The sequence below is a fragment of the Neolamprologus multifasciatus genome, chromosome 4 (assembly GCF_963576455.1).
Source record: "Neolamprologus multifasciatus chromosome 4, fNeoMul1.2, whole genome shotgun sequence".
Lineage (NCBI taxonomy): Eukaryota > Metazoa > Chordata > Actinopteri > Cichliformes > Cichlidae > Neolamprologus > Neolamprologus multifasciatus.
Window position 1 is genome coordinate 13,923,332 of NC_140442.1, and position 25,462 is coordinate 13,948,793.

The window sequence follows — 25,462 nt, forward strand, 5'->3', positions numbered from 1 at the left end:
AACAGGGACTGATATAGTACATAACCTGTGAGCACACACACACAAAGTAGCCAAGTGCCACCCACACTGCTGACGTAGGTGGAGTCCGAGCATCAAGCCAAAACAGGCTTTTATAATTGTGCTAGATTTATAGGTGTGGCGCCTTGTGTTCTATATTTAATTACAGATTTTACAATGAGAGCATGTTAAGTGAAATGTAATACAAGAACATTAGAACTTTTGCCTTGGCCTAGATGTAGCAGTTTATGCAGCCTTACCTTGTAATTTCACCATATAAGGTTTCTGCATAAAATGCTAATGTATGCTTCATCATTAAGGGTGATGTGAGTAACAAAAAGTTAGAAAAGTGTGTGTGTCCATCTCTGCCTCTCCTATGCTTTTCATCTACATCTATACGCTCTCTTTTTTGTCATTTTATGCACATTCCTTTTATCTTGTATTTGAAAAAAACGAAGCTGTTAAGCGGCATGCCTTCTCTGATTATTTAATTAGGTTAAAAGAGGTAGAAATAGCCTGTGCTGACTCCAGGGAAATTCCACCTGGGGGATGACAAGGGCTGTAAGAGTAGTGGGAGGGGTCGGGTGAGGGCGATTTGGTGAGGGGGGTGAAAATCAAGCCCCATCTCTTTTTGACAGATTGGTACAGACACGGGAAACTTTACACGCTGTTTATTTGAGCACACTTTCTGTATGCACATATCATATGAAAAACCACAAATGTCAGGAGAAGAGTCAGAAGAACGCGCCTTTCCTCCCCTTAACATTACCCGAGCTGCTCCGGCTGATTTATGCAGCACAAAGGTCACGGCGAAGAGAAAAAAACATACACACTTTCATGTGTCAGTCACCAAGTCCCTCTCTCTCTCTCTACTTCCACTAATGATTGGCAGTGACACATTCAAGCTGTTGTGTACACAAATACACATGAGCACATGGGCATAGGTGCACATATACGCACACTTTTCTAGAACATCTGTCGGTTAGTGCAAGAAACTTCACCTGACACCTGGCGATCAGCAAACAATTCTAAAGCAATCAAGCATGAAAAGCTGAAACCAGCTAAAGGTAAAAGGTGTTGAGTGTTTTCAAGCGCTGTAAACCGAAAAATAAATAAAGCTGTTGAAACAAATTATCAGAATATTACAAAGAAGACAAATGTCGTATGCTACTTTTGGACAAACTGAAAGTAGCAGGCTTTCTAATAAAATTCGAGACTGTAATTCTCAGCACTATTAAACATCATAATACATCAAACTGTGCTTTAGCTAAGCTCTGAAGAACAGGCTCCATGTCCCCCAACATTTGCAAAGCAGATGTCTTGATTAGTGCATACCAAGAAAATCTGTCATTCCCTCCAACACGACAAGGACCATAAAAAGTTAATAAAACTACAAAATGTTCTGCATTAAACAGTTCTGCTTTTTAACAGAGAAGAAAAAAAGCGATTTTACACGCAGATACCTGAATACACAGGACACCACAGTGCGCAGTGCATGCATTAAAAACACTGGGATTCTTTCCAAGATGATTAGTGAAGAAAAGTGAAGCCCACCCATGTTTACTCAAACAAAAACCCTGGCTATCCAATCACATTTTGTGGATCAGGCTATTTATGAGAGTACCTGTAAAGACCAGAGGCAAAGGCTCGGGCACATGTTTTACTGCTCTGTTTGAATAATCAGGTACAAGTAAAACAAACAGCTACAGAAGGGATGTTTAGCAAGTCGCTCAGGATCCAACTCAGGGCAATAAGTGTTCATTAGTTTTAATAGCCTGGCTCCCGGAGCAAATGAAATGAAGACCGGGAGACCACATCCAGCTAATGTAAATAAATCAAATAAACCAAAAAAACCTCATCAACTGTCTGTTGTGAGAGAAATTTGAAAAAAAATATTTAAAAATCATCCTGACTTTTCTAAGAAGTTTGCATAAGAGTAGAGCAGGAATGGGAGGAAATAGCCTATTTCTGAAATTAAAACTGTGTTCTCATATAATTGATGAAAAAGTATTTAATAGATGAGTTAATTCACTGTAGGATGATGATCGTAAAATACTAAAAGTGGGAGGGAGTACTCGAGGAAAACTTTAAAGTTACATCTCAAAAGCCCAACTATGTCTTTAGCCTGTGTTAGTCTGTTATGCTGGCGGCACATCTTGATTCCACCTGAGCTCAGAGAAAGGTGGTGATACACTCCCAGTGGTCCAGATGGTCCCCCCCAACACTGGCCCGAACATAAACATGGCTTGGGTCTGGTTGAGGAGAGGGAGACCCCGTTTATTTATGGACATGTCTGGGTCTGGGACACAAATATAGAAAGATAGATCGACGAGATGAGGGACAAAGGAAAAGAGCAGGGAAGCGGTGCGCTCAGACTTGTGGACGTCTTCCAGTATGGTCAGATGGTGTGATATGGCCCACCTACACAGGAGCTGAATATTCATGTGTCTATGTGCAAGTGTTTACAAGGTTAAAAGTGCATATTCCCATATACCGCTTCTCTTATCTACAGATTCAGTCCAATGTACAAACTATAAAGCAAAATATCTTTTTAACCTGAGGAGCTAATTACACCCTCCGTGACGTCAAATGTGCCGCAAACAAGCACATGTAGCCAGCGGTATTGGCTGTCGGGCGGCAAAAGTAGAGCGAGGGTGTGAGGCCGGGGAATTCAAAGAATTTTCCTGTGTGCTTACTGGCACAAACCAAGCCCACTGTACATCTATGAAAGTATGGCTGAGTAAGGCCCTTTTCATCTTTGCAGCGCTCTCCTTAAATAAATCGGTTCAATCTCAATTTTTACAATAGGGTTTTACAGCTTAATAACCTGGCTACAGAAACCCAGACATCGTAAGGTGTTTTATGGCTCTTGTAGTTCCTTTATGACCCGGCCAAATGTCATTGCTTCACTGTACACCAAAAGGGGCAGATAATTCTCTAGAAAACAAGACAGTTATGATGTTTTGGAACTTTGTTTAGGACAAGGAAGTGTTGATGAGGAGAGGATTGGTCCTCCCACACGGAAAGGTACCATTTGCTCTCATAGACGTCTACTTGAGTTCCACTAGAACACAGTGCTGCACAAAGAAATCTATTTCATGCATTTTTGGTGCCGTTTTGTCACACACACACACACACACACACACACACACACACACGACCTATCTATGCTTAAAACCAACTTGTATAATCGCACTGGATCTACCCTTATGGAAGACATTTTGAGATCGCGTAATCATGATGCTGCTACAAAGCAAGATGACGTACATTGATGCTACAACAGCAGCTGTTTTTCGTTGCTATAAGTCATTAAAATCACTATTCGTCCGTCGATCTTCTGTCTCCGTGTTAGGGTTCTCCGCTTGTCTCGCTTCGACATCGCACGGGGCAATAAAACTAAGGTTAGGTGATTAGCACTGTGGCCTGACACAGCATGCACTCACTGAAATATAAACATTACACAATCACACCAAACATATGAGCAGCTTCAGCTAATTAAGACCACGCTGCTTTTTAATGCCTGTTTATATCTGACTCCTAAATGAATGCTACCCCTGGAGCTCCCTCCAAAACAGGTCAGCCAAAGAGAAGAGGACAGGGGAGGAACGGAGGCAGGTTGGAAATTACAGGCAAACCAATCTGACCTGCGGCGCCCGAAACGAAAAGCTTTACTAAAAGAAATGAAATAAATGCAATGAAAATGAAAAAAGTCCTCGCATGAATCTTGATTATTTTCATAAATCTCTCGGAAATCTGACGATTAAAGAAGTTTACACAAAAGCATTTGAAGTAAGCAACCATTTTCAACTTAAAAATGACCAAATGTGCTGGACATATCCGAATTTCTTTGATCATAAAGATTTAGGAAATGTGAGCTTTAATACTTCTCAATCAGTACCATGTGGAGCTTTATTGGTGTACTGCTGCCATTCTTATTGCCTTGGCAGGCATGAAGGACACAGAAACCCAGGAGACAGGGGGACTGACCATCGCTCTCTAACATCATTAAAAGCGATAAGCTGGCAACTGGCAGAAGCCAAGCTTGCCATTTGTAGCCGCTAGGTCCCTGGCCACCTTACTCAAACTTTCCAAAATGTTTTCACAATCTAAACTCTGCCTCTCCTCCCCGGTTGTACACGACTCAGCCCTCAAGAGCTCAGTGAAGTTGATCTTTTGCATGGCGCCACAGTTCTGGGAGAGGGCCAGCCTCACCTGAATGACCTCTGCCTCGTCTTCAAAGCCATTAAGATTGTCTGCTGTGACCACGATCAATACTTCCACAGACCTCCCCTTGCTTTACGAGACAAAGAAAGCACACTATCTACATACAATAGAGCGCAGCATTGTCACATTTGCAATTATATTTGAAGGCGTATTACCTGTTTTTATATGCACACATTGTGGTGCACGGGGGTTGGATTTCAAGTTGCAGCTTGTTGAGACTTGGGGATTTACTGAGAAGGTGGGAAGGCATGTGAATGTGTGTGTGACAGGGAGAGCGAGCGAGAGAGAGAGACAGATGTCTGGAAGAAGCTAGGCTGGCAGAGTTTACAGTGAAGGAGGACTGGCTTTGTAAGCAAATGAAGGAACACACACAAACGTGTGTTAACCTCACACCAACTTTTCTCCTTACACCACACTGAATGCCAAGCTCACAACAGACATGCACCAGTGCTAACCTGGTGTCTGCATGCAGGGGCTGGTGTCTTTGTGTGCATGTACATGTCTGCCTCTAGTTCACCTATGCTATCTGTTGGGCACTAGACTCTCGCTCTGTTAATAGTGTTACGTGCTTTTACAGAAGCCATTAAGAGCATTAGCAGATGGGCAAGATGTAGTACTTTACTGTGGTAGGATTTCCCCTGGTTTTAAACTGAGGTATTGCCAGTGTTATACCAGGGAGGGCTTGTGTGGAGGTGACCTGCTGGAAAGTTTAACAAATAAAAAAAGAAGCTATGTACACCAAAAAAGGCCAGTCAAGGAGCTGCTGCTCTTAACACCCCTTTTAAAATCAACTGTAGGGAGCCACGGCACAGAGCAATAATAAATAGCTACAGAGAAATGTAATTCTTTACTGCCCAGCTGCAAAATGTGGTTAATGCAAAAGCCAGCCTTCTGAGGTTTGAAATCTAAAAAATGCAGCTAATGAACAAATGTTTTCCTAAAGTCTTGGCCTCTTACAAAGTAGAGAAAGATGGTGAACTCCGGCATCAATGATTAACTTGAACAGTAGACTGAGGTTTACCTGAGCCATTGACTAGACAGGCACATAAAAATACACTACAGACTTCCTCCTTCATATCGCTACCAAAGCTCCACCCTAACTTGCTCATTCTGCAGCTCTGCCATGCCTCAACAAACTGTCTGCAGTAAACAGCTTGGGGAAAAACACGGATCTTTACCGTAAAGGCAAGTGAGCTCCTAAGATTCCTGCCTGACAGTTTCGAACACGCCGGGTCAGGTTCTGAGCTCTGCTAGCCTGCAGTAGCTGTTATCAAAAGCTGCTGAAGGATTTCAGCGATCGATTATTATGAAGAGATGAGTAATTCTGGAGAGCTTAGAAGAGATGGAAAGATAAGCAGCTGAAAGCAGTGTTGCAATCATTTGCTTATGTTGTATACAGCAATTGTCTGAGAATGAATGAGTTTTAATTCAGGTGCGATTGTCAGCGAGCTTTCCACAAAGACCTGAAAATAAAATATGGGCAGTACAAGTTTGCACTTTCACTAAGAATAAACAGAAAGTATATGGAAAATGCAACAAGAACAGATATGAATGGTCAACAGCTTTGATAAGTCCGCAGGTTGAAAATGTATTTAGGCTTTGGTGAGAAAGAAATGAGGCGATAAGAGGGACCTACAGTACATGAAATATGACTAAAGTTAAGAAGGCTTTGCATATCTCAGTGTGTGTGTTCAACTTTTTTTTTTTTAAGTGTCAAAGGTCCAAGTTCCATGACTGACATACTCAAAAAGAGAAATCTGATAGGCTGTAGATTATGGATGACTTGATATAGTGCATTTGTGCATGACTTGCAGCTTTGCATTTAAAGTGCACGCACTTTACATATACACAAATGCATGCAACAGTAAATGTCTAATTGCACATGTGCACACATTGCATTCAGTATGAATGCACAAACTGTTTGAGAGACATTCTGAGACACTTACGTCAAAGACACTAAAGGGGCCAAAAGGTCACATAAAAATTCTCCTGTGATTAAAACCTGTTCCCATGACACTCTTTTCCATCTCTAATCTCAAACGGTTTATGTCTAACCTGAAAAACTGCATAGTTTCACACCTGTTTTGTTTAAAGCAAATTGGTCAACGTACAAAAATGTGATGTACACAATAAGAGGACATGGAAAACTTCACCTTTACAAATAAGCAAAAGCTGCAAGATGTGTAGACCAAAGTATGACTTTGGCCTACACACAATTTGCGCAGACACATGCATATGGGACACCCGTGGGAATGAAAACCCTACTTGCATTGTACTAATGACTGTGCTGTCACTTTGTCATAAGTTGCCCCACCTGTTCCTGAAGTAGGCCAGTTTTATCTCCGCTTCATTCATTCTCTGTTCGTTAATGTCTGAAGTTTATAGCAGAGCTGAAGTACATGAATGAATTGATTGCTCAGTAGTTGTTCAAGCTAAAGGACAGAGTGGGCGTTGAAGGCTGTTTTTGTTTTTTTTCAGCACTTTATCAAATTATCAGGTATTTAAAACTTTGTTGAAATTATTCAGATTATCTTGATAGCAGTAATCAAAAATGCTGCATATTTGAGTCTCCTGTAATTTGACAGCAACTTGCAAGGCTGGAAAAGGGTCATGGGAGACAGATGTACAAAGTGAACTTTATTGAACTTCACTCTGATTTTATCGGTGTCGGTACACACAGAGGCACGCGGCCACTTTGATCTTCAAAGGGAGATGAGCTAGAATGAGGGGTAATAAGAAGATAATAACGCCAATCTATATCCATTACTCCATAGATCACAGGTTCACTGCAACATGCAAAGTAGCTTTCCTAGCTTTTATTTTCCAGACAGAGAGCCACATTTCATGTTACCACATTGCCACCTAGTGGTCGCATGTACCCGGACCAGCAATGGAAACCTGCAAATCTATCCATGCATTCAGTTTCTTAACAGCAAACCTAAACCTTCTCCATCTTAGGTTAGGTCAGCTGGATGCAGACTCGAGCCCATCTAAGATGTGACAGAGAAAGCTGCAGGTTACACCCTGGAAAAGTTTTCAGTCAATCCCAGGGATCAAACAGAGACATGACCACCATAAACTCTTCCATCTATACATAAAGCCAATATAAAATCACCAGCAAGTCACTGGACTGTGTGAGGAAACCAGAGCACCAAGAGAAAAGCTATACAGCCACAGGGAGAACACGTAAACCCACAATGAAAGGCCCAGCCAACCAGGAGATTCAAGACCAGAAGCTTCCAGCACTGCATTCTACAAATACTGCAAAAAAAATGAAAAGTGAAGGATGTGAATGGATGCTATTCAAAGCATTTGTAAGTATAAAAGTATAAAAATATTAAAAACACTTTTAGTGATAAAAAAAAAGTCAACCTCTAGCAGTAGAGGACATATTGTACTAATGACTGTGCTGTAGTAGAGGAAAGAAAGCTCTGCTGTTATTTACAGTTAAACCGAGGGCAGAATTGGCAGCAAGGTGTAATAACTATATATGAAACGTGTTTATCTACTGTGACAGGTGATATATGTAATCTAATTCCACTTAATAATACAATAAAACACAAATAGAAAGTGGGGCCTTGAGAAACCCCACAGAAAAGATCCAATTGTGACCTCTAGTGGTGAAGTCAAGGAGGTGTGTGGGGGACGTCACAAGGCACAGAAAACCAAGAGAGCGAGCGAATGTGTCCCCAAAATGATATATTTTAATTTATTTTAACTATTTTATTATGTTCTATCAATTTTTAGACTCTATTTATATTTTATTTAGCTTGTGACATAAAATGAAATTTGCAATGCTTAACAAATTCAAGTTTGTCTTAATAAAAACAATAAAACTTTTAGTTTCAAGCAAGATTTTAACAGATTTCCTTTTTTATGACAGACTGTCATATAAATTTGTTAAGCACTGTAAATTAGAAGATCAGATTTCAAAGATGGATTTTTACACTACTACAACAGATGAACATTAGATAGATTCAGTGTAGTGAGTGTACATTACAATGGGAGATCATGATAACAGTATGAAAAGTATGAAAAGAATGCACAATCTGTAAATGCCCCTTTTTTTCAGTGCAGCCTGCACATTTAAAAATATATGTGGTGGTGGGTGATTAATCACACGCTGTTCAAACAGCACAAAGTGCCCGAGGGGGCACCCAAATCATAAGGTCCACAAAGCATGAGTAATACCTGGACCCCAGTGTCATATCTGACAGCAGCAGCTCCCCTACTTTGCTTTACTCTGGAACCCACATCACACAGTGTGATCAAAGAGGGTAGAAGGGTAGGAGGATATCATCAAAGACTCAAGTTGTTAGCCACTAGAAAATATTTATCAAGTTTAATTTCTAAGTGTTGTTTGTTAGCATGCTAAGCCAAAGTTGTCTGAACAAAAAAGGGTGATCTCTCCAGCTGTAGTTTGGAGAGCCAGAATTACTGGAAGTTTTAATCCGTTAAGGTGACAATGCCATTGTTGAGATTTTCATAACTCCTGAAAGTCATTAAAAAAAATCACAGACATGTGTGAAATGTTTTGAATTCCTTAAAAAAATAATATTTAACTAGTAATTATGATGATTTTGTCATTGATTTTAATGTCTCTTTGATTTCAAACCCCGATTTTCTTTCTTCAAAATAAATAAAGATATTGTGATCATAATTCGCTAGATAAAAGGCACTAAGAAAACCACCACAAACCTGCTAAAGCTTAAAAAAGAAATCCTAATGAAAACTAATGTCCTGAGGGATAAACCTTCTTCTTCCACAGGGATGCAGACAGATCTGCATGTTCGTTGTGTCATAGATTTTTCACTGGATGCTATTCCTGATGCAACCTTCCACTTTTGCTGGCTGGAGGTAGGAGTAAAGTTTCAAATTAGCACCACACATTTTAAGTGGCCACAGAAAGAAATGCAGGCCAGAAAACCAGGATTATGTTGTTGCACACATTAACCACAAGAGTGCAGCAGAATGTAAGGCATGCATCAAGATAATCCGAAAGCTTGACTACAGATGGCACTACAGCACAGCAATTCTCTCAGTGTTATTTTACACGGACTACTAACATCACACCTATGAAGCCCAGATTTCATTTTAAGCCAATGTAAGATAACAAAATAAATCAGTCCACTGGGAAACATGAATGGCTCTGCTTATTTGATTGAAGCCTTCTGATGACAGTCCAAGTAGAGGACAACTTCCAGTCAATTTAACTACTTTGGTGCTGTAAGTCTGTGACTCTGTTCAGTGACACTGGCAAGCAAATTCTTCCCTGTCTGTCAGGGCTCAAAGTAATAGTTTGACAGCACAACACACTGGCCTGCTCAGCATCTGCCCCCCTACTTATCAGGCCTAAATTTTAATTTAACAATGAGCCTCTATGCGTCAAGAAAACCAAAGGTATCAAACAATCAACCTTAATCAAGCATTTTATGTGGAGACGACTGCGAGTTGATGACATTCAATCTCTTTTAAAGAAACTAAAAGCTCGCACAATTGCACGGATCTCCAACACGAGCACATGACTTAACACACACATAAACAGCAGTCTGAGGAGCCTGGTTTTCTGCTGTGTCCCAGGGAGGTCACACAGGAAATTTCACGCTCCTCTTCACACTGAAAATGTCTCCTTTATCCTCCCGACTGGAGACAAAAGAAAAGAAAAAAGGAATGAAAGACTGAACTGGAAAAGAAAGGAAACCCACTCTGTCTTACTTATATAGGTGTGACTCGCTGAAACACAGCCATGGCAATCCACACCCAGCAAAGTAAAGGAGGAACGTGGTCACAGGTTCAGTGGAATGTGACATTTATGAGAGCAAAACACAAAGGGAGGAATTTTCCCTCCAAAACAGGAGCAAGAAAACTGAGGGAGAAATGTCAGGAATTTAAAGTATTTCTAACTCTCGATCAGATTTTTTTTTCCATACAAGGACGGTTAAGAATGCACCTGAAAGTCCGCTCCAAGTCTGCTTTAAAAGAAATGCATTTTAAACTAGTGTCATCATTGTTACACTGCAAACTATCAGAGCGGGCTGTTTGTATTTGAGTTTTACTATTAAAGTAAGAGTCTTTGTTTAGCATCATTCCTCTTTGGGACAAGTTTGAGGTACGTAGAGCACCCTGTGAGAATGGAGAGCTGTCTGCCCGTGCTGACAGAGGTGCCCCTGTAATGTGGTCTGCTGAGTATTTTCACTGTTTGCTCTCTGGTCTTAACATTTGGGCTGACACTCTCTATCTTCTATACTCCTGCAGAGGTCAGTGTGGTTTTTCTTATGCACAAAAGGTAAAAAGCCCACGGGGTAGTAGGATCACAAATACAGTTCCAGGAAACATACCGTTTTTTTTTTATCACATAACAGGAAGTGACAGGCTATATGACAGCTATGTAACTTCAAAAGGTGTAAACACAAAGTGCACTGGGAATTTTTAACCAAAGAAGTCAGGTTTCGCGTCATACCTCCCAGGCATCGCTCCAGTAAACCCCTCCACCCAGGTTTGCTACTTCCTCTAAAACAGCCTTCTTCATTCTCACCTAAGCACAGGCTGGATGCCTCTCTCAGCCTCACACTTCCTGGTAACTCCCACACCAGGATAACACCACCCTGAGGCAAATATACACACACGAGCCACATTCTAAGTTGTGGTTTCCCTTTAGGAAATCAGCAATCTGCTGCCATTACCCACCAGCATTTACACCTCCTCTCTGCACCCTTTAATTTTTCTTTACCCCCAATGTTTAAAACAAACAACTTCTCTCCCTTATGAGAGATCATTACAGGAAGAAAGCACCACACAGACTGTTAAAAGACGCCAAAAACAGCTAATAAATCTAAGACGGTGATCTGGTGTCAGAGCATCAGGGTGTTATCAGTGTTATTAACAAAAGCTATGTACACATTCTGATGTGACTGCTCTTGAAGGATGTTTCGTGATTTCTAAACTTCAGAATATTCTGCGAATTTGAAACTGTGAGCAAGACGAGAGGACACGATATTGGACCATTTAGCTACTGTATCAGTTCAGTTTGCGCTCTCCTCCTACCTTCAGCTGAACCGTGTGAGAATCACAAAATTTTAAACACGAGACAGCACATATGGAGACACAATTGCCAAAAGCCCTGAGAAGAAAAACACTTTATAAAGCGCTCCAGCGTTTCAAAAGCTCTCTCCTTCTCCCTTTCACACACACACACACACACACATAAACACATAGACACAAACACATACACCTCGAAACAAAGGTGCCATTTTACTCAGGAAGGGTCAGCAGTTCTCTCCATCAGACAGGGGCTTGTTCTTGGTCAGAGGCTGCTGCCCAATCTCAGGCCACCCTCCCCTGGCTCCACTGCCCCCCCCCCCCCCCCCCCCCCCCGGCCCCCACCACCCCGGAGACAAGCTCCCCATTGTTCCTGCACTACTAATAAATGACAGTTCTCCTGTTCAGACAAACTTTAGGGCCCATTCAAACACACACACACACAAAAGTTTAAATGGTGCTCTATATAAAAAGATACCAGGAGCATTTTCTTTTAAGGCTGGTATTTCTCGAGCTCATTAAGTCGTTATCTGACACTAATGATGTAAGGATGTCTTCCTGCGTCTTAAGCTTTGAACTTGAGGACAGGATGAGATAATCCTGAGGGCCGTTTGTGTAATAATGAATAACAAATGTTCCTATTGCCTTCCATTTCTCTTCGGTGGTCAAAAGCAGTCATGACATTGAGTCATAGTTCACCAGGAGGTCATGCTGCTCAGTGCGTGTTGTCACCCTGTGAGCTCAATCGGGGGCCAGGGAGCTGAGGTAGGCCTTGAGTTTAGACATGATAAATCACCACTCAGCTTAAGCTCATAAACACACCATTAACACGCTCGACCACATGAACTCTATCCGTTTACCTTAACAGCATGGTGCTCGGGACTATCTGCCTGTGATAGCACTCTTAGGGGTCTGATGCACATGGCTGTCACAGCTACATGAGGATCTGTGAGGAGCATAGGGAGCTACACGTGATCCTTTCCCATCACTAGTAATTAGATATGTAATCTGCTTCAGACCGCAGTGTAGAAACACTGCACGCGCTCCCTGGTTTGCTTAGGTGACATTTATATTCAGGCAGTGTAAACTGGTGTTAATCGTCTAATAAACATCAGCTGCATCTTACTAAATAGAAACAACTAGATTAGCTTATTATATTCCTGACAACACAAATCAACTTGAAGCTGAAACTCAATTGCCAGTGATGACAAGGTCCTCCTGAAACGTTGGTTGGAGTAAATACAGGGTTGTTAAGTCTTGCCCCGGTGTGTGTATATGGTTCTTTGCTGTGGTTCACCACAAACATATCATATGACAGCACAGAAAACTGAGAGAAAGCAAATTCCTGCTATTTTTAGCTATGACAAACATAAACAAAAGAATCAGAAAAAGAAATACACTTGCTGAAGCGTCATGGCTGCTTTGATGTCTATCTGATCACTCGTGGGCTTCCATTAAAGCATCTTTATTTTTTGATGGGCTTAAACAGGAAAAGGGGTGATGTTGGCCATGCGCAGGACAGATGCTGGGCAACCGGGGTCAGATATTGCTCCCGCTTTGCCGTTTAAATTACAAAAGGAGGAGGAGGAAGAAGAGGCAAAAGTTGTGAGAAGAGGAGTAAGGGGGAAAAAAGCCCCAGTGTTTAGTCAAGGCCTGCTCACTGACACAAAGTCTGTCTTTGTCTGCCTCCCAGGGTGCCAGATAAAGGAATTCTTGTGTGTCGGGGGCTCTGACCGAGTTTATTTGACACTTCAGCTCCTTTTGTGAAGCAAGTGTCCCACCGTCAATGCTGGCCATGAGAGTCACTTGGCATTAGACAGAGGGTCGCTCTTCAGTGGAGAAAGGGGGTCTTGTTTGGAGAAGATTTTTAATAGAGGTGGTGTGTGTGTGTGTGTGTGTGTGTGTGTGTGTGTGTGTGTGTGTGTGTGTGTGTGTGTGTGTGTGTGTGTGTGTGTGTGGACGGAGGGGTGCTCAGTCGGTGCTCTAAGCTGTATACGGACATATAGTGGAGCTCTGTGCCCTCCCACAACCACAACAGAATAAATTCTTCATTGCTACAGAAGTGCGTGGGATTGAGGGGACTGGGTAGTGAAAGATGAAGACAGGTGAAAGTGGAGGCTTCAGCAAATGAAGGAAAACACAGACACACACATACAGCACCCATTATGAATGCAATGCCGTTAAGTCACACAAGGCTTGTAAAAGCAGGTTATGTCACGCTATTCTGAGCATGTTTATCAGTTGGGTGATCACATGGACTTGTAGGTTCAACATAATCCAATTACATTCCAGATAGATAGATAGATAGATAGATAGATAGATAGATTGATAGATGATTGACAGGTGTTCCAGTACCACTGAGGTCAACGGTATAGTGCTCAAAGCACTTTCCTCTCACCTTGAATGGAGTTACTGTATGAGCGGTGGGAGGGCATGCTCCTTTTTATGAACACTGTATCCACACTGTGGATTTATTTCAGCTGCACCTGGTCTTTAACAACTTATAACAGGTCATTGCGCTCTAGGCTGTGAACACCCGGCAGTGCAGGTGCATAGCCAATGGCTGTGCTCAACCCATGCATGTGAAATATTAAATTGAGCCATTTTCCCTCTTCTGTAACATTTACCGATGCATGTGTAATGATGTTAGAGAATAATAAAGAAGAGTTCTCACCTACTGAACAGGTGAACTTAATGAGAGTTTGGTGAAGCTTCCTTTGTCAAAATACACAGCTCCCAACTGACAATGAGCAGAAACACACCTTCTGTGTTTGTATGTATAAGTATGTTCCTAATGAGTCCATTTCCAAAAGAATTTCAATATAAATTATAATTTGGTAGAGAAGATATGGGCACCCATGTGGGTGTGTTGAGAAGATAAGAACAGAACCTTTGGCCAAAGCAGACAGTGCTGAATGCATTGTCACGTCGCGAATGTATAACATAAATACAAACCTCCATAGGTCAAGCATACTTATATTTTTTGCTGACAAAGGGGTTTTTATATTGACGTTGTCCACATACCTGCGGAATCAGGAGATGCGCACATATTATCCAAATCACTGGACATCCACTGGAGCACAGCTTCCAAAACATAATCCAAGATATCCAACTGTGCAAAATTTAAAAAAAAAATCCACAAAATACAGATTTCATTTCCGAAATCAGCATATAACATTAACCATCTATGAAAATGTCAGCACTTGACCACGCGTGTATCCCAAATATCCCAAGAGACTTGTCCAGCAGCTGAATCTGTGGCAGGAGTAGAAACTCATCCCAGACTGAAGTCAGCATTTTCTTATAACACGCGAAAAGATCCATAGCTGGAGTTTTCAATCCATCAGCTGCTATCATCGTGATCACGTTTAAACAAAAACACAAAACAATAATAATAATAACTTCTCCACGTTTGTCAATGTCGCGATTAATCCCGTTAATGCGTCCAAAGAGCCCCAGTATTAAACGATTTACGCCCAGGCAAATCCAGCAAAGCAATCAGAACGATTATTTCCGAAGATGCTGATTCCTCCTTAGGGTCCAGCGCAATGATGGTCTCTGCGGCAGCTGCAGCCAGAGTCTCTGCTGACACGACGCGCTCTCGTTAAGAGCCGCAGCTTCACTGAGCCATAGTTTGTGCGGAGCACCTCAGCACATGCTGCTTTCACCAAACGTAGTTTCGCAATGCATGACGGTAAGTGGAGTTAACTGGAATAAGAAAACAGCAGCAGGTTTAAACCTTAAAAGCAGTTTTTAAAGACAAAAAAAGTAAGAAAGAAAACACGGAACGCAATGAAATGATTTCACAGGTTAACCTTAAAATAATGAAAGTAAAGCAAAGGTGAAATAACTTTTAAACTTTTAAAAGTTTTAAAATAACTTTTAAAACAGTTACAGGCATTAGAAATTAGATCATATTATCATTATTATTATTATTAGCAGTATTAGTATTAGTATTATTATTCTCTAAATATCAGTAAAGCTGTCATGGATATCAGCTGTTACAATCTCTGTTGCAATCGTTCATCACCTGTCAGTTTCATTCCAGGTTGCGTGTGAGCAGTGTGTGTGAGTAATAATGATCATCTGTAGCTGTGCAGAGATACAGAGATGTCGGTGCCTTGAATCACCTTCCCATGAATGAATCTCTTGTCTTTCTTACCTCACTTTCATGTCCTAACCACCTCCAGGCTTGCTTGTATTGCCGGGATCACGCTCTCAAACTTCAAAACGAGGCCTGGATTCACGGGAATGGAGCACAGATCAAAATCAGAACAGAACCCACTTAGTTACAAGAAGCTGAAGCTAAGTAAAGCTGGACATTTGTTCTCACTCCCTGTGAACTGTGGAGTCAAAGCTTGCATGCATGTTTGCTGTGATTTGTGATTTTGTTGTGTTTTTTACTTCATCATATTTAAGAAGTACTCTGATGAAGCGTTTATGACTAAAACACAGCAGAGAGGATATAAGTGACACAAAGCTGGGATTAAGGGAGTAAAGCTGATAACCTCTGACCCAAACCAAAGGGGAAAAAAACATGAATAAATAAAAAAGTATATTCACTAGAAGTTATATCAGTCTATTATACTTCCCTTCCCTATACATTACTCCTATTCACACAGGGCCTGGCACCGTTCCATTCCACTTTTTACTTTGTTCTTTTGGCTGTGATCCAGTCCAGTCCAGGAGTACCTGAATTGCACGCGATTCTGTCAATTGCAGGTACTTGATGGCTTTCTTGTGTGCAGGGGTTGAAAAGTTGCTGGAGGTTTGCGCACACAGCATTGCGTGACTAGCGCTGGGGACGAAAACACAAAGACATTGTTTTCAGTGATCAAACCCCCTTTATAGTAACTCAACAGCATTCCTGTCTCACATTCCTAAGCCACCGCTGCAGTGTGAAGGATTTTTTTCTTTCCTTTAAAAAAAAGGAAGAAAGGAAAAAAGAAAGAAAAGGAGGGCTGCACTTTTTTAATCTGGTTCACTGTGTCGACCTCGCTTCTTCCACAAGTTCTCTCGTAGCTCATTAATCATTAATCAAGACTGAATTAAAGTATTAGTTGAGGCAATTATCTGCCATGGGGTAATTAAGAGGTGTTTATCCCTTATCCAAAACAATGTGATGAATGTAAACACAGTGTGCCAGCTTTCATGTTAAGCCAGCAGCCAGCTGAACAGCAGTATTAAATCAAATGAAAATGCATTGCTTCTCAGTGTATCCCCTAAAGCATGCGCGGGTGGGATTTCCAGGTTGTTTGTGCAACTGCCTGCAAATGTGTTTATGCTCACTTGTGTGCATCCTCCTACACCGTGTCTCCACTCATGCCAGCATGCGTCTGTAGATATGTGCTAATGTGCACACAAATGTTTTCCAGATTGGTGTGACAAGGATAATCATATCCAGGGAGCACAAACCCATGCTGAATGCGTCTCACACAGATGGGAGGAAAAAGGAGGAATGCATTAAAAAAAAATCCCGAGGAAACGAGACTGAGTGTACACCCACAGACAGTCGTGCAAGTGTAAAACTTATGATATGTGGAAATCTACTGGCAAAGGAGCCAAGCGGGGCCGCCATCACCTGGAGTGGGTGAAACAAATCTAATATTTACTGAAAGCGATGACCCTCATGACCTTCTGCTTTCAACGTAGAAAACATAGAGACGAGGACAATTGAGTCAGTCATATCTCCAGTGTGTGCTCTGAGAGTGATTAAGACTAGAGCACATTCATTACTGGCCCAGCTCAGACAGAGAGGGACTTCAGAGCAGAGCCCTTGTGTTGGACTGTTTGGATGTCCTATCCCCTTGTATCTCTTTGACTACATCCAACACAAGGCTCTATTCAACCAGACTGGGATCAAATGTTTCCTTATGTGACCCTGAGTACCTGAGCTTTCAGCAGGATATAAAGAAGAGCCTATGAGACTAAAAGAGAGACATTACTGAAGGCCATACCTCTGCTCTTATAGAGGGACATAAGCTGGATCACAGGTGGGGACAGGGGGAAGGATGGTAATGACCTTACAGAAATAACAGGGTGGATGACACAATGACACATATTTCCCAATAACTATATGCTGTTTCTCTGGTATGGCCCCAACCACAAAATTGCTAGTCTGCTTAGGTTTCCGTTCTTTATTTTCTCACTTTCCCACTTCTCATGAGTGTTATTACTTCTACATCCGCCTGGGAATTAATTGGGTAAATATCAGCCAGGAAACATGAGGTTAGATTCCATGTTGGCAGCTCATGTAATTTCACATACAGCCAACATGCAGATTTCCGCCTGTTTTTTTGGCACGCCTGTGGGAATGGGCAAAGTGTAGCAAAACAGAGGTCAAGGCAAGGTTTCTCACTGAAGTGGGTGAAAATTTCTCATGTGAAACTAAAAATGGCTTTCACCAGTTTTACATAATGAGACACAATGTGGCGTGTACCTCTTTTCTATAGAATCACCCAGGATAAAGAGCTAATCCTCTTGTGCTATGAGACTGATAGAGCTGGATTCCTTCCAGCACCTTAGGGAGTCAGATCTATGGAAGAGAGAGCCTTTCAAAGAAAACCATGTAATCAATGGCACAATCCCCCTCAAACCCCCTCATTTGATTGATGCTAACCGTAAAGATTTTGGTAAATCAGTTCGCTCAAGCCTTTCTCATCTCATCCTGCATTAAGATGTCAAACTGTAACTGGAGTTCCAGTGTTTACCCAACCAAGTTTTCTCACTTGAGGAGAAATTAAATGAACTTTTGGCCTGGACTAGGCTTACAGAACCACTGACATGTAGTCTGTATGACTCATTCACTCTTTCACTGGGCACAGGCGGAATTTATTCGGAGAAACACACCCTTGCTGGCGTGTAGCATAGTTTGACCATTGCAGGTGTCTTGGTTTATTGGGTTTCTATGTCAAAGAGCAAACCTTAGTCTATAAAAACCTAAATTTAGAGCTCTAATTATGAACACACTAAGCACCAAGGGGCATGCAGCTGCATACTTGTGCATGCATTTCAAGGAGCATGAGTTCTGGCTTGGTGACTCTACAAAGAGCCCTCATGAAGTTTAAAATTTTAAACAGGGAAAAATGAAGGTGAGGCTGAAATTGTTCAAATAGGGGAAATACTATGAGTAATTTTACACCTCTAGTTGGAGAATAAGCATATGAAGCCTTTTTAAAAATTTTTCCTCTGGATGCTTTTCTAAATGTCTGTGTGTGTGGGGAGGGGTTGGGGGGGGGTAGATTTTGGTGGCAAGCAGTGTGTAGGCAGCTGGGAGTGTGGCAGGGCTATGCGTGACTAGGAGAAATACACCTGTCTCTGTGCTCAGGTATGGAGGGGGAGTCGGCAAGCAGGGGCCTGCCAGGTGAACAATGCTCCCTATTGTACCTTGCGCTCTGACTGCTGATACTCGCAGGAGAGGAAGCCCTGATCCCAGTGTGTGCGTAGCTCGCTTGCCCGTCTCTCCCTCCCTGCTCACACAATCACACAAGATACACAGCCAAATTATTTACAGTACACATATTGCGCTGACCGCAGGCGCCCTGAGCTAAATCCCAACAACTCTGCCTTTTACACGCAAGTTGCCAATCAGAGCAGTGACTGACAGTTTTTTTTTATATCCAAAAAGTTGAAATGTTGGATTTTGTAAAAGTTATAATTGTGTTGAGGATATTTTGTATGTGCAGTATTATGAAGGGGAATATACAACACACTATCAAATGGTAAAAAAAGAAAAACGTGTCTTAATAGGTGTGAATGTTATTCGTAGAGAGATTATTCAGAGGTGTCACTTTAAAGGTCTATAATTGAGAGCACACAATGTAAATACACGACGTGCTTGTTGATAGTAATCTATTATCAGTTCTACGCCAACCCATGTTTTTCCAGCCTTTTTATTCTCGTTGCAGATAAGGCAATTTTGACACGGAGAGTCATGCAGATACTGTAGATTGCAGATTGAGAGAGACCCCCCAAAGAAAGTAAAAGGGGGGTCACCTGTTGGTGAATTACTGACACTCTCTGTACTTTCAGCAACAAAAGCTGTCTCTCATTTTGTTGTGATTTGTTGGGCAATTATAGAGAAAAAAATGAACAGGGTAACTATGGGGAGGGTCTGGAATGTGTGGGAATGCTAAACATCTGCTTTGAGAAGTTTTAGTTCTGGGTTGAGCTTGGACAGTCACAAGTAAATATCTCTGCCAAACAGAAACTCCAGCTGTTCCACAGATGGCATCAGTTATTTTGTCCCATTTGGTGTTAAAAAAAAACATGTTTGCCTTAAAATAATCTAAGTGCCTTTGATCTTCCTTAACCTTTTCCATTGTGTGACAAGGAGAGCTGCAGTGTGAATGCCACCACTTATCTATTCCTGTTAAATTCCTTGACTTGTGTCGGTGTGTGCTTGTGGGTATGTATAACACCAACACTATCTCATGTGAGTGTGTGTGTGCTCACTGACTAATGAAATACAGTCTTCATAAAGGTAGTATTGTTAAGTTGCGTGCGAAGCTCATGCTTTAGGCTTCGGGTCCCCGCCCACCCCTGTAAACCACGGCCTTTTTTTCCTCTCCTTTTTTGCCTTCTACACCTTCCCCTTTCTCTTTGTTACAGGTAAACATTTGATGTCCGCACGCAATCCCCGGAGAGTCTCCTCCCCTTGTTCTTTCCTCAGCTCCAAGGCTTACTCACACTCTTTTACACACCACACACCTCTCATTCTCGGTCTCTCGCTCATGCACCCTCTGACACGCTACCTTTCCCTCCCCATTCTTCTGAAATTCCTCTCCTCACTGACTCAGCACCTGTTTCCTATAGAGGACATGAAGTTTCTTTCTGTTGCTCGAGAAACTGGTTAAATATCTGATTGACTCTAAACATTCAGTTTCACAAACACTTTACACACACGTTTTCTGTTACTGAACGTTCGTCTCCTTTGTCTGTGTTGCTCCTTTCCTGTTTGTTGTATTTGTTTTTTTTTTTAACCAGTTTGCCCTGCAATATTGTGTTACATTACATGAAGTTTGTCTCTTTTTTATTTCTATGTGCTTGTATTTTTTTTAACATGTTCAAAATAAAGATTCAATTCAATTCAAAGTTATGGACAAAACCAACAAGACTTATTTCAATAAATTTGCTTTTTTAATTCAAGTTAATGTTGCCAGAATCAAAACTAGAATTCCTCCTGGAATCACACTGGCCACAACAAAGTCTCAGATACCGGAGACCGATAAACACGGGGTTGGTGTGTTGAAGTTTCCTTGGGCAAGACACCAAACCCCAAGATCCTCCTGAGAGTAGTCTAAGCTCTTAGATGGTTCTGCCTGCAGCTTTCAAGAATTTATCTAAGGTTAGATTGTAATATACAAGCACTTAATATTTAATTGCTAACTACATGCATGTCACATCCTATGACTGCATCCCTTAGAGTTGGCACCATATGCTAAAGCTTGCCAGCCAGGTTACGCAAAACTGCCTTTCTGCTAGTTTCCACGATAGTCGGTGCTCCAAGAACCGCATTTTGTCACAGACTCATAAGATAAAAACATGCCAGCTCTGCTGTCACTTCTGGTAATATCGATACCAACAAAATTACCTTTGGCACACTAGAAAATAATCTGGTGGGGGTACACCCTGGATACGTTTCCAGCCCATCATAGGGATAAAAGAGAGACAGAAAACCACATCTAATGACAGTTTAGATTAACTTAAAAAGTGTGTACGGTCAGTGAGGGGAAAATGAAAACACAGCCCAGAGCCTGCTTTCTGTGAGGTGGCAACGCTACTGAGCACCACCATCGTGATATGATCTGACAATCCAAAATATGAGAAAAGGGAAAAAATGGATTTCTCACTGATTTAAATCAGAAAGAAATTATACTGTTTTAACCGCTTTCAACTTGTGTAACCTTCAATTTTCTGTTTCAGGTGTTGTACATGGTTTTGGTACAGCTTTTACTGACATACAAAAATATGTGTGAATAACTTCCAAAATATTTATTGGTGTGTGCGTGAATGATTATGATCTAACACTTAAACTCCTGGGGAAGGTAATAAAACAAGTCGAAATCTGGTCTGCAGACTCAAGCTCTAGTACTACTGCCAACCTCAGTCACGCACTTCCTTTGAGCTGCACTTCACCACAAACTGTGAAGCTATGAAAAGTCCTGTCAGGTTCCGATACACGAAGATCCATGATTAATGACCGTCATGGCTAAGCAGGGGAAAACCAAAACCTCTGTGCCAATGTTAGCAGCATCGAATAGAGCTGAAATCACTGAAAATGAATGCAAGAGAAAAGGAGAATCGTTTTATCATGTCAAGGACACACACACACACACACAATGCGAAACCCACACAAACGTGCATGCCTGTACACATACTCAAATGCTGCGTAGTAACAAACCCAAAAGTGCTTGCAAAGTTCACACATGAGAGACAACTGCATATACACATCACTGTTCTCCAGTATGCTTAGATCATATATGAACAAAGATTTAGGATTCTTTCAGATTAATTGATAAATAAATGTAATACATGAGTCCTGCCTCCATCTATCAGTTTTTTTTCTCCTGATCCAATTCAGCATCGCAGCATTTTACTGCTGTCATAGCAGTAAAAGGTGGGGTGCACCCTGGACCACACAACCAATCACACTGACACCGACGCTCAATTAAGAATGACCAATTAAATAACCCCATGCATGGCTACGGCTTTGGGAGGAAGCAAACATATCCAGAAAGAGCACACAAGAACACACAGAACAGCCACAGCCAACAGGTGGATTTGATCCCAGGACCTTCATGCTGTGAAGCAACAGCGCTAACCACTGCACCACCTTACTGCCCTGTGAACCCCTGTCTGCTCTTTTTTTGTATTTGGGAAAGTCAGACTGTCAGAGAGGAAAAGACAGTCCCATACAGCCACAAAAGAAATTATTTCAATCCCTTCATTGTTGTCTCCTGTGATCACTGTGCCTGCTGCTCTCTTTCATCAGGGGCTTTTGGCTCCTTCCAACCAGCCCAATTAGTAGCCCTGCAGAGGTGAAGTGTATTATGCAAATACAAACAGTTACTGTACCAGCTTGAGAAGCCCCCACGGGTAGCGTACAACAAGGCTATGTTAAATGAATATTAGATTTGTTGTGCCTACAACAAGTTACCTATTGTTGTTCTGGCCTTTCTGCTGCTCTGGAAAAGCCATTCAAACAAGATAATCTGTCTGCATCTCGTCAATGCAGCTCACTGTTTCACTGTGCTTGGACGAAACAGTGACACAAAGGGGTTGTTTGATAGGGGATATGAAGCAATTGGTGCAGGGGACTAAATAGATATTTCTTACAGCCACAGCTGCTTGTCACTGGACCACTGAATATGGCACAAACACTCTAAATGAAAATATCAGAAATTCTCAATTTCCCACACATTTTTACAATCCACCACCTTTCCTGTAACTTAAACTGTGTAATATTTTTTGCCATCTGAGTCCATTGTTTCATATTGAGCTCATTTCTGTCTCTCTCTCTCTCTCTGCTTTCATTGCGAACAATTGCTTTTGTCCCCGTCCTGGATAGGTGTGATGGTTGGGTCAGAGCTCTGAAAGGGCTGTATTGTCCTTCTTCACACCCCAAGGTGTGCTTGGAGGGAGACCAACAAAGTGGTAACTAAACAGTGAAACAAGTTTTCTCTGTAAATTTGTACCACATGGCTCCTCAAGGAACCATTGTTCCCTTTCATTACCCGCATCATGTGGGAAATATTTCAGTATGTATCCATAAAATTAGCCAATAATACAAACTGTGCTTTTTTGAGAAGTTAGAAGGCTAATGTAATTTTGACAGAAAGTCACGCAAATGAAAGCTGCTATCAAAGTTCTCTCTTTTTTTTGTTAAATTTGGTGAGTGCTGCACTTCTACTTTTTCCACACTGTAATGTTTTATTAATAGAGAAAGCTGTCACAAAGGCAAAATTCAGGGTGTTCTGTTGCTGTCTTGTCTGTGTCACTTTCTCTCTGGTCACGTCAGGCAGCTGTTTGCAAACAGTCTTCCCCACAAGCCAGTCATCTAATAACAGGGTTGAGTTGGACGATAATGACTGCTGTCTGGCACGCTCCAGCAGAAGAAAAGAAGCACATTGGCAAAGCACCTCTGAATACAAAAAAATAATCAACAATAAAAAGCAAAAAGTGTGTTGTGATTGTCATCATTGGTGCATATTTTCAGAAAAAAAAAACCTAAAAAGAGCTGATTTCCAACTACCAAAAATTAGAAAGCCATATTTCATTTTTGTTATGACATAATCACCACTTTCTTATACTATATTTCGCATTACTGATTTAAAAGGAACATGGCCTCTTACTCTGAATCGTAAATATATCTTAACAACCACTTCAAAATAAAAGTAAACATTTACTATGATTTACTGTATCAGTATAATTAGCTTTAGCTCTTATTTTGTCACCCTTGTCCCCTTTTGGTTCCCGCAAACTGAATGACCTCAGAACATTTTGTGATTTCTTTCCCGACTGGTTCTTTTGAATCCTGTGTACACCATGCCATGGAGGCTCAGCGTATGGAGTCACTTTAGCATGCGCCTTTGATGTGTGAGAATGGTATGCCGAGGTCCAATTTCACTTGCTGACGCTGACTCACACAACTGTAAGCTAGCGTGACAGCAGAGGCAGGTTAATGTGTTCTCCCTGCAGGCAAATACAGGGAAATATGAGTGACTGACTGTTGCCTTTAGCCAGAAGAGATGAAACACAGAGAGAAGGAAGTTCTGTTTGAACAATTTGAAGGTTTTCATTTGCAAGCCCACCTTTCAAGAAATAATTACATAGGGTTTGTGTTATCTTTGCATTTAAGAAGTCAAGTAGCAATAATTTGTGTGATATATCACGCTTACTGTATACGACTCAGTGCACACATGAGGATCATCACAATCCACGAGTAAAAGCATACTCTCCCTCCCCCTGGGTAGATACAGTGTCCCATGATCTCTGTTTAAACCATTATGTGCCTCTAACACGTATGCCCCTTAAATCTATATTCAGAACCCCAACAGAGAAAGAGTCCACGGCAGCTTTCAACGTGCTTGAAATTGCTTTTATGCTGTAGTCGTTCTTGAAATAAGTGTATTTCAGCACATTCAAAGTCCAGAAAGAGTTTAAAAAGAATGAATTAATCCACCGATGCATGTCAAATTTAAATACAACAAAAGAACAAAGCGACACTTCTGACTCATAAGATAACAGACCCTGTCTACATCAACCTTAGCGATGTCGTGCATCTGCATATAAAATGAATGCGTCTTTGTTTTTATGAACTCTAAACTTATAAAATCCTGTCTTTCAGATGGCTATCAAAGTGTTAGAGAAAAAGACACTTAAAGAGAAACATAATACCAGGGCCAAAGCACAACTAAACCATATCTGTGGCAGCATTGTATATATTTCCCACAATCTGAAATACACCCTCAGCACTTAACTGCGCAACCATATTGCGAGATAATGTGGGTTTGAGGGGAAAACAGATCTAAGGGCAAAGAGAAGTGGGCAAGTTAAGTAGTATGTGGTGGTGGGTTGTAAAGGTTGGATGATATATTCTAAGAAGTATGCGTGTGTTTTGGTGTGTGTGTGGTTTATAGGGGCTGAATGGGGCACTACTTTTGAAAGACGAGATACTGCAACACATCCACTGTTGGTGGCCCCTTTTCTTAAATGCGGAGGTCACAGTATCATCACTCACAATAATTTAGGAATCAGTGGGTGTAGGTTTAGAGGTTTGGGTTGTAATAAATTAATAAAGAAAGGGATGATGTATACATAAGCGAGAGTAAGCCACTGATATAAAATATATATTAGACACACACACACAGAACAAACATTAGGTGTCTCACCTCTTTCTACTAGCTGGCATTTATAGTGCTTACAATGGACTATAAACCTCACAGTAGCTCTTTATGATGGTGAAGGATCTGCATTTTTATTAGGGGCAAACGTTGAAATTACAACTCATTCTTCTCCCAAGCATTGCAATGCACAATTACCACCTGTGACACAAAGTCCAGAGTCTGCTGCCAACACACTGAGGATGACATCAAGGATTGGTTTACCTACTGAACCCCAGTCAGCCAGGTGCTCTGGCTCACCTCCCAGACTGGTCATCAGTGGCTGAAAAATACAGAACACAAATAAGGCATACTCATTT

The 25,462-nt window shown here is 41.4% G+C and overlaps 1 protein-coding gene across 16 annotated transcripts in view; it reads right to left on the reverse strand.

Annotated features, from left to right (window-relative positions):
• The window catches only part of LOC146520023 (uncharacterized), a 170,528-nt gene that overhangs the window by 92,083 nt on the left and 52,983 nt on the right, over positions 1 to 25,462 (reverse strand). For 8 of the 16 annotated variants that reach the window (XR_014873928.1, XR_014873929.1, XR_014873927.1 and 5 more), the window contains exons 1-2: positions 15,290 to 15,414; positions 14,284 to 14,967 (exon numbers count right to left, since the gene is read on the reverse strand). Coding sequence is in view for 2 of the 16 variants with exons in the window: in XM_085158346.1 (XP_085014472.1) it covers positions 15,972 to 16,057; positions 25,368 to 25,425 (144 nt within the window). In the remaining 14 variants the exon portion in view is untranslated. The other 8 variants (XR_014873925.1, XR_014873926.1, XR_014873921.1 and 5 more) reach the window with 4 other exon arrangements.